This window comes from Myiozetetes cayanensis, unplaced genomic scaffold (assembly GCF_022539395.1).
Source record: "Myiozetetes cayanensis isolate MyiCay16 unplaced genomic scaffold, myiCay2020 scf1, whole genome shotgun sequence".
In the NCBI taxonomy this organism is placed as follows: domain Eukaryota; kingdom Metazoa; phylum Chordata; class Aves; order Passeriformes; family Tyrannidae; genus Myiozetetes; species Myiozetetes cayanensis.
In genome coordinates, this window is record NW_026086604.1 from 65,470,555 (window position 1) to 65,484,346 (window position 13,792).

A 13,792-nucleotide genomic window follows, 5' to 3' on the forward strand; every position below is an offset into this window, starting at 1 on the left:
GGAAGTGAGAGGTGGAGGGAATCACATCTCCCAGGGAAGGTGCTGTTACTAATTATGTCTTGGAGATTATTTCTTCATGGCTCAGATATAATTACTACTTGATCAAACTGATATGTGCTATTTAGGACAAAATAAAGCCTCTCTTTCTATATGACCCAAAAAACAAGCTGTCACTTCATATATTTATTTTTAGGGGGCCAGGAAACTGCATCTGTAGTTCTTACACATCCTATAGCCCCTGAAATCTTTCCCAGAGAGGCTACCCCTGCAGCCTCCCTCCTACCAAAACTTTGCCACCTATTGCGATACGGAGGTGCAAAGGAGGTTATTTAGGACACCTCTTAAATGCTGAATTCTGGTTGTTTTCTGAGAACTACTTAGAAATGTCTGCTGTAGAACAGTATTTTTAACCTTGTCCATCTCTTATCCAAGTTGGAAAAAGCTGGAGGTAGATGGTAGTGCAACCTACGTTGTGAAGGTAGTAGGGACATGGCCTTAGAGACAGAGAAGTTCTGGGAGAATGACAAAAGGGCCCCTGTCTGCCCTTGACTTTTTTTTTCCTTCTCTAATGCTTGTGCTTTCATCACTTCAGATCCAGTATTGGAAGCAATACCAGGTACCTTCTGGTGACAAGAAATAAGTGCTATGTGAGCTGGTCAGATGATACAGGTGCTGAGTCAAAATCCACTGAATTGATAAGACCCATTCCCAAGTCTTCAGAGAGCTTCAGATCCCCAAAAGAGACCTGGCCTGAGTTTAGACGGTCTACAACTAAACCTGCCATCCTCTGTGTCCTCACACGGCTGCTGACTGGATCCTGGATGGTTACCCAGACCCCTGAAGCTCTGCTTTTGAGCATGCCCAGAGTCATGTCATCCTCAACAGAACTGAGAAGCTCAGTGACAGCCTCCTGCCCATGTTCTGTTCCACAGCAGCAGATGCAGTGCTTTTCTAGATCACACTCTGCAAAAAAGGGCTATTGTAGGCTATTGCCCTTATTTGAAGTACAGCAGCAATGCTGCAGTTCCTGTTCTCCTTATCCAACCACCCAGGGTGAGGATGCTTCTCCCCCTATCCTGCCTACTCCTCTCACATGGGCTCAGTCTCTTCTTTCAGCTAACAGATTTAAACCTCTTCTCCCATTCTCTGGAGAATATCTGAACTTCCAGGGCTGTATAACTGTGTAACTGTTTTGCAGTGGTTGCAATCCCACAATTCTTAGAGTTGGAAGGATTAATCGAGCAACTGTTAAATGCAGTGAGTAGAGCATGTATGCAGAAGTGGGAAGAATAGGATTCCACTGCCTCTTCCAGAAATCATCCCTGTGGCTGATGAATAGTTTCTATGGAAGATACAAGCAGACCTTGGCATGACAATCACTGCCTAAAGGCTCTGGAGGGGTCTGTGTGTCCAAGTGGAATCCTATACAGGAAATGCACAGGAAGAATGGCATTTGAACTCTCTGTCCCAGTGTGATCCTTCAGAAGGACATCTCAAGGTCCATGGAGAATTGGGCTTCCAATTCATTATTAGGTAAATTATAACAATGTGGAGAAAACTGCTGAAATAAACTGTTGAAGGGGGGTGTTTCACAGTGGGGTTGGACATGCTGTTTCCCAAGGGTTAAGGAAGCATTGGGCCAAACCAGGGTACTGACACGGAACACCTCACACTTCACTAAAATGAAGGTAATAATTCTCAATTTACAAAGCTCTTGGGAGGGGCTCACATACCACTGGAAAGGACTTACTGGTAGTTATTTCTTAGCTGCCTGATTTTGTACAGTCTGGCACAAGGGATGCAGCATGACAAACAAATTCTTGGTTGTTAAGAGGCGAAAAATGTTTGGTTGATTGTGCTTCACCATCAGTTTCAGTAACAAAAGTCTGTTTAATAGGAGGAGAACAAGGCTTGTACCTATTAGCTTCTGTAACTTGTGCACATGAGACTGATGGCAGCCATTGACTCCATATCACCAGCTATGACATATACATACCTTCTTGAAAGGCACAATTTGAAGTAGTGATTTATGCTCCATTTAAATTCTTTATTTCAAATATAAAGCCACCATAATGCCAAGTGTTACTTAAAGGATTACGAATCACCCACAGAATGTTCTATAGAAGATTTCTCTTCAACATATCCTTATATCGTCAGAGAAATTACTTCTGCAGTCCCACTTCCAGTCCTCCCACCTTAGTCTAAGGCCAGCTCCTGTTAAAATCCCTGGGATTCTCTTTTATTAAGGTTATTACCAGACCCCACACTGCCTCTGTTTTCCCCCATGAAAGAACTGCTATTCAGGCACACTCCTAGAGGCTGCTGCCTTTTTCCAGTTGTTGGAAAGTGGGTGCCTACATTTGGGTCCTGAGCTGGAAGTCTGACTCCCAACAGGAGATTGCCTGTACGTATTCATCCCCACCATGTCTGCCTATCCAGCTGGTGAAGGATGCAGCTGTAGACACAGGACAGGAGAGGTGCACGCTGTACTGCCAGCCCTACCATGACCTGGAGGTTTCACACAATTAACTGCTCTAATCATTGGGCCGAAGCTCAGACCACAGAACACTCCTCTGTGTAGGTAGGGTCACTCCATCATGCCCTTCCATGAGCACGGCAGGGGTTACCAGCATCCAAGCTACCTAAGAGAGGATTTGGGCCCACAGACAATTTATTAAAACTTCCTTAATTCTGTCCCTCTGTGTCATCTTTACATATCAGTCATGGAACTAATGACCAGACACACAGTATGTAGGTAATGTGTGTGAGTTTATGGTGTCCTTTCAGAGGCATCTCTTCCTCCTGGGAGAAGAAAATCAAGGGATTAAACTGCTGTCCCTCAGGATATAAATGAGATCACAGACAAAATTCAAACTTCCCTATTTACCCTTGCTTACTCAGTGCCCAACACAGCCCAAGTATCAGCCAAGCAGACCAGGCCTTCACCTCTGCTTACAAGGGTATATTTGCTGTATATTTGTCTGATCTATACATTGGCATTCAGTGTGCACATATACCATTTATTTTGATACAGTGAGGCAGGAAACACTTTCTTCCCATGCACAGGTTGATAGCTGTCTTCAGAAATTCCAAAACCTGATGCTGAGAACTTGCTTGTGTGTGACCTATGCTGAAACAGAAGTACCCGCATACAAGATACCTATTCTTCTTTACCACAAACTATGCTTTGGATTCAAGACTTGCAGAGAAAAGGGACACTATTCTCATGGGCTATGTCTGGTTAGAGACTTGTAAATGATTTCTTCAATTGAGAGAAGAATACTTTTTACATCCCAGATTTGGGACATTGGAGAAGACTTCAGAAAGTCCGTGAATCAGATGCAGTTTTCTGGGTGCTGTACAGGGTGCACTGGAGTCAAGTAACAGAGCCACAGCAGTCAGCATGTGATAACTGATGGGAGCTCTTGCCTAGAGGAGAACATGCTGGTAAACAGTAACCACAGCCAGCCCCAGAACCAATTTATTATCTAATCCACTAGTATTATGTTTTTTATGTACAGATTATTGATTTTAGGCTACAGTGTCAGAGACAGCAATGTTCTGTACATGTCACCTCATAAGTCATAAACTGTGTGCCATTACATAGGCACTACTAACCAGAATTTTCAATAGTGTTTGTTAATTGCTGTTATTATCTCTCCCAAGAGATTAGTGTCATTGCTGTCTTAGGTTGTGATTTACAGTAGTGTAATCACCTGAAAATACTGGATTTATTAAGCTTCTCAGATAATACAAAAACAAACAATACTTACCCGACGGACTTAAAGAAAATGTTTTTCTTTCCTCCAGATGTATTATTTTATTACATTCCAACCATCCACTGGCCAACAGGCCAAGTGGTCTGTCATTGGAAGACACATACTGAAATGTGGGAAAATGAAGGAATTTTATGAATTGTAATATTAGTGGTATGATCATCTTAGTGTGTCTGAAGTGTTCAGTAACAATACATACACTGCTTGACTCTTCTTGTGTAAAAGTCAGGGTTTTTCTCCCAGAACCTCACATCAAGTCTGTGAAAGTCTTCTTCCTTTAAGTTATTCAGAAAGAAAAACTATGTGCTATTTGTTTTTAGTATATAAACCACGTACATTGTTAGAGATTGTAAGAGGCCTTAAAACCAGTTCCTAAGTTTTCTAATAAATAATAAATTATTGTTGTATTAATTTATTAAAGATTACTTAGCCCTTCAAAAGAAGATTGTAATCATGCTTTTCAAGCTTTTTTCTTTGACAGAGTAGACTTAGAAAAACCTTTTTATGCTTATATTGGTTACTTTTTACCTTGATATTTTTCCCCAGTAAAAGCCCTTCACTTTGCTTACCTTCATTTTTTTGTAATTTGGTGGGATTTGACACTTATAGGCCTCTGTCAAAGGAAATCAAGACACATGTCCTTGCATGTGCCTGCTACTCCTGTCCTCCACTGAAGCCCATATATAGCAACTCCATAGGGATCCAGGAGGTTATGATGGGAGAAAGCCAGGAAATACAGGATAGTGAAATGCAGGGGCTCCAAAATGAGCTGGCCCAAGGCCTCTCTGAATTGAATTTTGCTGCTTTCCAGGACATGGGGCCAAGGTCATTCCTGGTACAGACACAGCAAAGGGAAGGGCTGGGGCAGGAAGTTTCCATGGGTACACACCTGATGTTTGAACCAGCAGCAAATAATAAAGGAAAGAGCCCTGGAGCTCCTGCACCCTGCTTTCCCATCCTCTAAAGAGCATGGAGGCAGCAACTGCAGCTGTTGAGAGCTTCATTCCTCTCATAGCTCTCAATGAACCCCTTCCCTTGGGAGCAGCTGGCTCCACAGTCCCAGAGCTCCATGTGATCCAACCCCTGCCCCAGCTCAGCACAGCATCCTTGCAGTGCCAGGGTTTAGGCCACACCAGGCAGTCCAGCTACAGAGGTTCTGCTACCCTGAGGTTGACCACTGCAGAGGCAGTTGCCTGCTTTGTCCTGGCCTTTGAGAGCAAGCAGATCCACCCAAAGTATGGGGTAAATACAAGCTACTGCAGTCTTAAATAAAAACAGAAAACCCCACAGTAAGCTGGATGCAACACCATCTCCAGTGTTTGCTGGACCAGTGATGTGTGTTCGGTAGGTAGCTGCATAGGAAAACAGGAGCTTGGCCTCTGGGATAGGATAGATGAGGCAAGGAAAATATGTTTTCCACTTGCCAAAAAGACTAAGGCTAAAGCTTTGCCAGTTGGACTGCTCCTTGCAAGTTGCTGGACAAGCTCAATTCCCATTAATGTCAGTGGGATTTCTGTGGGAGCTTAGCAACTGGCGCGCTGTAAGCCGTTACAGGGGGATGACAGGGGAACATATTAATGCAAATGCATGTGAGGCTGAAGCCATCCATGGTCTATATTAAATAATGCATTCAGGTGATACTTCCCAGATAGTAACAGTCGTACTTGAATAGATTAGTCCTCACCCTGACTGCTGGCTTTCTACTTTATAGATGTGGCAGTAGTATTAGTCAAAACATTCTCCCCGAGTCTGAAATGGCATTTTGTTGCTGCTTCTCTTTCGTTTTGTCCTCTTTCCAATTTAAATTCAACTTATGTATATTTATCTAGATACAATCCTATTTACATATAAACGTACTTCTCAATTTTCACTTCTTCTAGACCTGTCGATAAGACACTTTATAACTACTCTGTTGCACTGATAAGCTTTTCACTCATCCATATTTTCTCTTATATAAAGCAAGGGAGGCACTGGTCAGTTCTCTCAGAGAGGGCACTGATGAGAGCAGCAGGTTCACATGCTGTTCCCAAAAGGAACCCAGCTGGACTGAACACCATCGTACATGTTGGCTGCTAGATCTGTTCTGTCCTCAGCTTCCTGCTAAAACAAATTTGTTTTGATTGTTCCACATAGTAAACAGTCACTGATCGATGTAATGCTGAATGGTGCTGGTGGCTGATTCATCACTCTTGGCTTGACTACTGCACAGTGTAAAGAGTAAAAGGGAAGTACTAACGACTAGGAAAAAATAGCCAACAATGGAAGAAACATGGAAAGGAAGAAAAGGGAATCTAGCAGCCATCATCATATGGATACAGAACATTGAGAGAAGAGTCACTAATGTTTCTTCCAAATCTAAGATGTATTTATGATGCTGATTTATTCAGCAGGACACTTAGATTTTGAAAATGGAATACATAAATGCTGTGCAGCAGAAATTAGCTGGGAGGCAATATCTTAATATAGAGTGCAGTAGTGCATGGAGCGCTTCTGATGGTGGAGGAGCCTGGGCTCCTACACAGTCATTCCCAAAGAATGTTAAAAATATTTGTGGGAGACAACAAGCTCATGAAATTGATTTTCTGAGCTGCTGTCTATTTATTTAAAACAAAAATGATCTTACAGCAGTTCTATTTGTTTTCTTTTCATATCAATGCTAAGCTTATCTTATAAACACATCTTCAGTATGTAAAGTAAGTTAAAAACATCCACTATAAAACTCGGATGCAAAGAGAATGTGGCTTGGATGCTTACTGGCATGCAGAGAGATAACCTGTCTTATTCTTTTTTGTACTGTGATTCAGCTGTAGCATTATCTGATATCTAGGGCTTTGAAAGATCTATTGTAAGCATGTCAAAGACTTAAAATTTGTTTTTGGCAATATTAGATCACAAAAACTGAAGAATGAGTTCCACTGACTTTCATTAAAAAATGTATGCCATTATTGCTTTTCCCGGTTTGGAGCTGAAATTAAACTAGCATAATAACACTTTGCGTATTTATTTTTTCAATGAGAAAAAAACCAATCTTAATTGTTATGTCTATAGAAATGTGCATTCAAAGTGCAGCTTAGAAACCAACTAAACCTACTGCGTGCTGCTTGTGCAGTCAAAGAGAAGAATGTGCCTTACACAAGATCCTGATGTCCATGATGGAGCTTCAGTGCTACAGGAGTGCTGTCCTGTGACCAGCACCTTACCTCTCTAGTGACCTGGGAAGTCCAGAACTAACAAGCTATGGTGCAAGTCTTCCACTTGGCAGTTTTGTACGTGGGAAGAGAGCATTCCCACAGCAAGGAGGAACTTGTCTAGCAGCCCTTCAGGCTAACATCCACTGGCTCCGAAAGATAATGGAGGGAAATGCCACAACTAAAGGGCAATAAATGGGAGTGAAGGCTGTGTGACTGGGGGGTAGAAGTGCTTAAGCCTGAACTCAGAGTCCAGATCAAAACCTTACATGAGCCGGAGGCTGGGACAAAGATTCAGAAGTTGGAAAACATCAAATCAGCAGCTTGTCATAAGAAAGAGGACAGAAAGAAAGAATGAGCAGAAAACCCTCTGACCCCCTGGCCCCTAGACTTAGTTTCAGGAAGTCATGGTCATTCTGATGTTGGCATCTACTTGTCAGCCATCACCCCACCAAGAGCCCAAACTCTCCTTCAGTCTCTTTCCTCTAAAGTGTGACAATGTTCACTTGCTCTCAATTATTCTTTTGGTGTGTCATGGTGCTGAGTTCTGTGCTCTCATGTAGAAGGTCTCGCCTTTCTGAAGACCATCTGGGTGGCAGAACACTGCCAATGGACAGTGGAACTCCTGCTCTTTAGCATCTTTTTTTAAAAGTCTGGGAAATAAGTACTTTTTTCATACTACTTAGTACTAATATTGTTCTAACTAGGAAAGGTAGAATAGTCAGGTTGAGAAATGAAGCACTCAAAAACTGCAAAGTGTCACGATTAAGAGTTACCCAGTGATTTGATTTAATCCTGTTATGTGTACTCATTAGGGTATTTTACAAACAAGTATGAGTCCAACTTTATTTATGTTGGCAGTGTTTCAATGGAAATATTTCTGTGAAGCTGTTCATTTCCACAGTGCTCAGCACCATAAATAGTCATCACAAAAGCAGTACTTGCTAGGTATTTTAGCTTCATTTTACAGATGGGACAAACTTATTCATAGCCAAGTGGCAAGCACATCTGGTAAGGGGGTTTAGATGTTTGCATATCTTGGTGCCTTTTCCTTAATTCAAATGAGGATTCCTTCTGAGCCAGGGCAGTGCATAAAATATACAGGGTGGAGATGAAATCCTGTCTCTACAGCAATTAATATAAATGAGATATTATGGTACAAATACATATCCTTAAGGCCTACGTTATTCTGTTCACCAAACCAAATTGCTAACAAATTGGCAAACTAACAAATATCAGCATTTATGAAAATCAAATCCATGTGTTCTTCAAATGCATGTATCATCAACTACTTCCAGATGTAAAAATCCATGGATAGTTTTAAAGAACCTCAGTCCCACAGTCAGTTTCCATCATGATGCTCAAAATTAGCTCTGTTCATAAGCGATGTACGACAGTATTTAGTCTCTTCAGGAAACAATACTTGTTGCTTTCCTTAGAGCTAGGTATCCCGTAACCACATCTGAAGGGAGCATCCGAATATACGCAAATTCTTCAATAGTACTAAACCTTAGCTTGCTCTGGGGATCTGTGTAATTTGCCTGAAAAACAAACAATGGTAGATACACTATTCAAATAAAATTTCAAACCATAATAGTAAAAAAGTGTCCTTTTTATTACGAGACCACAAAATAGTGCATTTCTGTTCCCAGTAACAGCACTGCTGTTCTACCATGTGACCAAAAGTTTGTCTCTTTTTCTTTCTCCTCATGTCAGAACTTATGAGACGTTAACAGACCCCTATAAAATCACATTAGAAATGCATTAAACATAACAGAGGGCTGAAATAAGTTACATATAAAACACAGCGCAAAAGAAATTCCTCAATTCTAAACTCACCCTAGCAGCTCTGTGCCTTGTGCGGTCTCTCTCAAGGCAGCTCTCCAAACAGTCAAGCTGCTGCCAATAAATTACCCACAAAGAGGCTGAATTATGGGTGCTCTGATAGCTTTGGACTGCTTTTCTTTTGCTGCATACAACTTAGCTTTTAATTTACTTTAAAGTGGTTGTTAAAGCTAGGGAGTCTCAGCTTACGGTTCTGTGACTGAACTGATAAGAAATTTGAACTCAGTGTTGTGTTTTGCTACAGATGCCTGCTTTTAGGATAACAGCCTGGCCAGCTCACCCTGGACTACGCTTGTATCCCCAGCTATATTTGGACCCTGGGTGCCTGGGAGCAGTGCCAGTTTCCTTCTATCGACTCCCCTTCCCTGTTGCTACAGAAACCTGGAGCTCAGATGAGCTCAGGGGTAGGCCAGGAGGCTGTGCTGGGAGAAGGCAGGCTTCAGGGTACTGCCTGTCCACCTTCAGCCTCTAGGATAATCACTGCCTGTTCAGCAATGGATTACCAAGAGTCTCCCAAAACTCTGAAAGTGTTTTCCGTACCTCTCTTCAACACGAGATGGTGGCAGGCTGCAAGGCACAGGCACTTGAGATCCCTTAAGACATTGGTACTAAAAATAGAAAAGGCCAGGAAGAGCTGGAGCAGAGGCCTCTATCATTTTTATGTCGGAAAACATCTGTTGACTGTGGTAACAATCCAGTTAATTGTTTGTTGTGATATAGCTTAGAAAATTTAGTGTTATTTGTAGCTTTTTTCTTTACAAAGAAATGCCACTAGGTTAATTAAATGTAGTCAGCTAACAGTCAAGTCATCAATTAATTTTCAAACAAATGGTAAAGTTAGAATATTAGGAGTAAATTTATCCGTGGTGGTAACTTCATGGTTACAGCAGGTATAAATTTATTTTTATTTCAAACTTTACCTCTGGCCTCATATAAGAAAAGACTAACCAAGCAGACTGTTTCTCAAACATGCATGATTCAGTAATAAGCTAGCCAAGCAATATCTGCAATTTGTATTGTGCACCAATCTAGGTTAAAAATACTATGGTAATTCTCCACCATTCTGATACTTTGTATTGAGCTGCACTGTTTGCAGACACTGATGTATGATAACTCATTTATGCCATGACTTCAGTCTGAAAATAAACTTTACCAGTACTTCAGCAATAATTAAGCAGATTAGAAGAGTAAAGTAAGAAGATTTTGCAAAGAAAAAACTCCGTCATGTTTAAAAATTAAGCCAAAGGTCAGAGAGACACACTCTTAAAATACAATAAACTAGTTATCTCAATCTGTTTCTATGGTAACTGGGCTGATCCATTTTCAGAAAAGGAAGAGAAATATAAACATTTGAAGTTTCGTTGCTTTTTTTTTTAATCTGCTTTACAATAAATTACTCTGTTTTGCATGTTAAAACATCTAAACACGTATCTTCCAAGTTTGGAAATAATAGGTTTATTTTGCAGTGTCAATATACAAAATAATAGCTTTTGAATTCTAAACTGCCTTACAAATATATATAGGCTGTTCTGCTGAGAACACTGGTAAATTTAATTCCATTTGTGTTACACATAGAAAGAGGATCAGCAGAATTTAATTGTGGCATTTAATATAAGTGCAAGTATACTAATTGAGAGTGTTTTAATATACTTCTCTTTTTCTACCTGCTAGATCATTTAATTCTCTCTAAATGGGTACTGCTAAGGAATTTGTTTTCTTTTTTTTTTTTTTTGTCCCCATTGGGAATCCAGCATTCCCATAGAAAATATATTGTTACATAAATGTTTTTAGATTTTACACAGAAAATACAGGGGCATTTTTCTAATACTAGATTTCTAAAATATTCTATTGTCCTACATATCTTTCCACTAGGAAATGATCTTGAAAGCATATTTAGTGCTTCTTATTAAACATTTCTAGACTAGCAATTTAAAGGACACACTGACTCAGTTATTTTAATAAAAAAGATTTTTTTAAACACAGTAATTTTATCATAGTCTGGAGAAACCTTGCAGGCCAGGTAAAATAGGAAACTTGACTCACAATGCAATTAGAGGATGGAAAATTAAGGGGAAAAAAAATTTCTGGAAAGAGAAAGTGGAAACAGAAAAAGGAAACAAAAGAAGCACTGAATGGATTTGTATAGAAAGCATTTATACTGAGCTAGAATACTCAGAGTACATAAATCACTGATGGAAAGCAGGAGATGGTAAAGAAAGCTGAGGAACTGAGAGAATAACTCATTTCCTATGACTAAGCTGATCCTTAATTGGTAGGGATGTGGTCTCCACTCTCATCTATATCCTGCATCCTCACCTCACGATAGGTGCGACTGACTAATTTTGAAATGCATCAAAGGTCAGCGCTGGAAAGCATTATATTTCCTTGGAGATGGAGCAGTGAAAGGAACTTATGCTCCTATGCCTTCTGCCCCATAGCTTAGCTCCAAACAGAGCAGAGATGTTGCAACAACTTAATAACACGTGGTGTGAGTGGTACTAACACTTGCAAAGCAACTCTAAGGGGAGAGGATAGGGAAAAGATGAACACCACTAAGTGACTCAGTATAGAATTTTTGCTATGTTGGTGAAATCTACTCATTATTATTTCATATGCCCACCTATTCCCCATTCCTCTATCCACTGCATCTTTATATAGAGCAGTGGTACTTACACAAAGTGCTGTATTCAACTGATCCCCGCTCTTTCTCTGAAAACAAGCTGCTATCATATCAAAGCAATATTGCTACAAGTACAAGAATGTAAGTCTGACTGGCTGGAGGGAATTATTTTCCCTAGGTTTGTGAGCAGTCTCTTCCATTTGCTGTCTGCTTGTTCATCTGTGAGGGAGATGTTGCTTTCCCACTCCCTCTTGAACATCAAGGGTTACCAGCCTCTAGCTGAGCAACCCACTCCATTTCCAAATCACATTAGGAGGCACAGGCTGGAAACATGCCATCTCCTAGGTGCCTTATTTAAATGTGTTAGTTATAAAATTAAAAAGTCAAAGAAAACACATGCTAGGATATGCAGGATTACAGTTGGTGCTATAGCTGTTCTTTGGTGCCTTACACTGTGTATGCACTATAAGGCAGTCCTTAGTTAAGTGCTCACCCATTTTGTTTCATAATGAGGACTTTTGCCTAATTCAGTGTACAGAATGTAAATGGTATGTTAACCTGCATCAGCATAAGAAATGTGTACCTTAAAATTACCTGTGAAGTGATATCAAGCCTGTGAAGGTGGGCTGGTGCGTTATGGATGAAAAATAGATTTAACTGGGAAAAGGGACCCAGAAATTCTGTCTGAGATTCTTTGATGTCAGAGAGTTTTCATCACTGTAGTTAGTTAGTGTAACCATTACTTAAGCATTTTTTTAGTCCAAAATACAACAACCCATTCATTTCAATTGCATTAGATACACAGGTTTCTGAAAAATAAATCCCCAGGAGCTGAAGGTGAAAAGTGAAAAGATATGCTGTTACTAACACCTGCTTTGTTTTAAGTAAAATTATTCATGTCACGTAGGAACAGTTTCAGCAGCAGATACAAATTTTCTGTTGGGCAGAATGCAATGACTTTACTCCAGTTTTGTGCCAACAGAATCTTTGGGGAATTCAGACACCAAATTGTAACTACCAAGACTTTTTGGAGCATGTGCAAACTCTATCTAAGTCAAACGTGGGGTTGGGTTTTTTTTCCCCTTTTTCTTTATTCTTCAACAAAAATATGCAAAAGAGGCCATATGTGACACATAGGATATACATCTGCCAAGCTCCGAGTTCCAGCTCTGAAGCATGGGGGTATTTGAAATTCTCAAAAGTCTATGCCAAGTGTCTGTTTCTGGCTGATTTGTTTGAGGGAAAGTTTGAGAGCAATGATAACAAGGATTTTTTTTTAACCTGGGCCAATCAATATAATTTTGCCTAATCTCATTATTGAAAATTGCTGAGCCATCTTTTTAAAACTTCCTCTACAAGATACAATGAAATAGATCAGCCTCATGCAAATACTCAGCATGGAAAGTTTCAGTCGGTGTGGTTATAGCTTGGCAAAGCTAGCAGTCATGGGGACTACCAGCTTTCAGTGCAAAGATCCAGAGATTTAGAAATGGTGGGGACCAGTGTAGATTCTACAACTAAGGAAGTGGTGTCATAGGAGCCACCTGGCAGGACAAGCTATTTAATCTGTCCTGACATCTATTAACAACCTAAGGATTTTGCGATGCAGCGATAGTAGTTGGGGTTTGGTCCTAAATCACTAGAAAACTACTAAGCCTGAGGCTGAATAGGAACTTCAGCATGTACATCTTTTACAAAACAATGCACCAACACTACTTCACTGTGAAAAGTGAGACACTAATTTTGGAATGAAAGATAAAATACTTACCGGAAGTCCTGAAATGTCAGAATATTTCTTGGCAGGCTTAAAGGAAGGAGGAGCATCAATATTAAAATCTAGAGAGAAACAAAGGGATAAACTCAGTGTTTTATATATATTTTAATACATAAACCTAATTTCTGAGGTGTCTATTAATTAGCAAGACTAAAGCAAAGAAATATGAACAGAATTACCTCTGACCCTGCTCACCTCTCTAATAGAGTTCAGCAAGTAGAACTTCCCCCCAAAAGGAAAAATGCAAGAGTTATTCGTAATGTACTGATTTTTTCCAAGTCTTAATGAATTCCCTTGCAGCCAGACACATGCAAAGAATAGCCTTTATCATATGCATGCTATATGTTAAGATCATGAAACATCGCTCAAGATTGAAGCTCTGAAATACTATAATCCACAAAAGCAAAGTAATCTTTTAAATCAGTTAAATCTTTAAGCATGTACCACTTTAAGCCCAGTCAGTGACCTAGAAAATTGTCTGAATGTTTAAATTAAGTGGTGGAAATTGCTGTTCTTTGGTGCCCTTTAGATGGCAACTCTCATTCACAAACATTTTTCAAGATACAGTTAGTATGTTTAAGTATTTAAA

The 13,792-nt window shown here is 40.1% G+C and overlaps 1 protein-coding gene across 1 annotated transcript in view; it reads right to left on the reverse strand.

The window, feature by feature from the left end:
* Nucleotides 1–7,729: 7,729 nt before the first annotated feature.
* The window catches only part of INO80C (INO80 complex subunit C), a 29,066-nt gene continuing 23,003 nt past the window's right edge, over nucleotides 7,730–13,792 (reverse strand). Inside the window, exons 4-5 of the mRNA XM_050307520.1 lie at nucleotides 13,198–13,265; nucleotides 7,730–8,505 (exon numbers count right to left, since the gene is read on the reverse strand). Coding sequence (XP_050163477.1) covers nucleotides 8,374–8,505; nucleotides 13,198–13,265 — 200 coding nt within the window. The 3' untranslated portion in view covers nucleotides 7,730–8,373. The remainder of the gene's footprint in view (nucleotides 8,506–13,197; nucleotides 13,266–13,792) is intronic.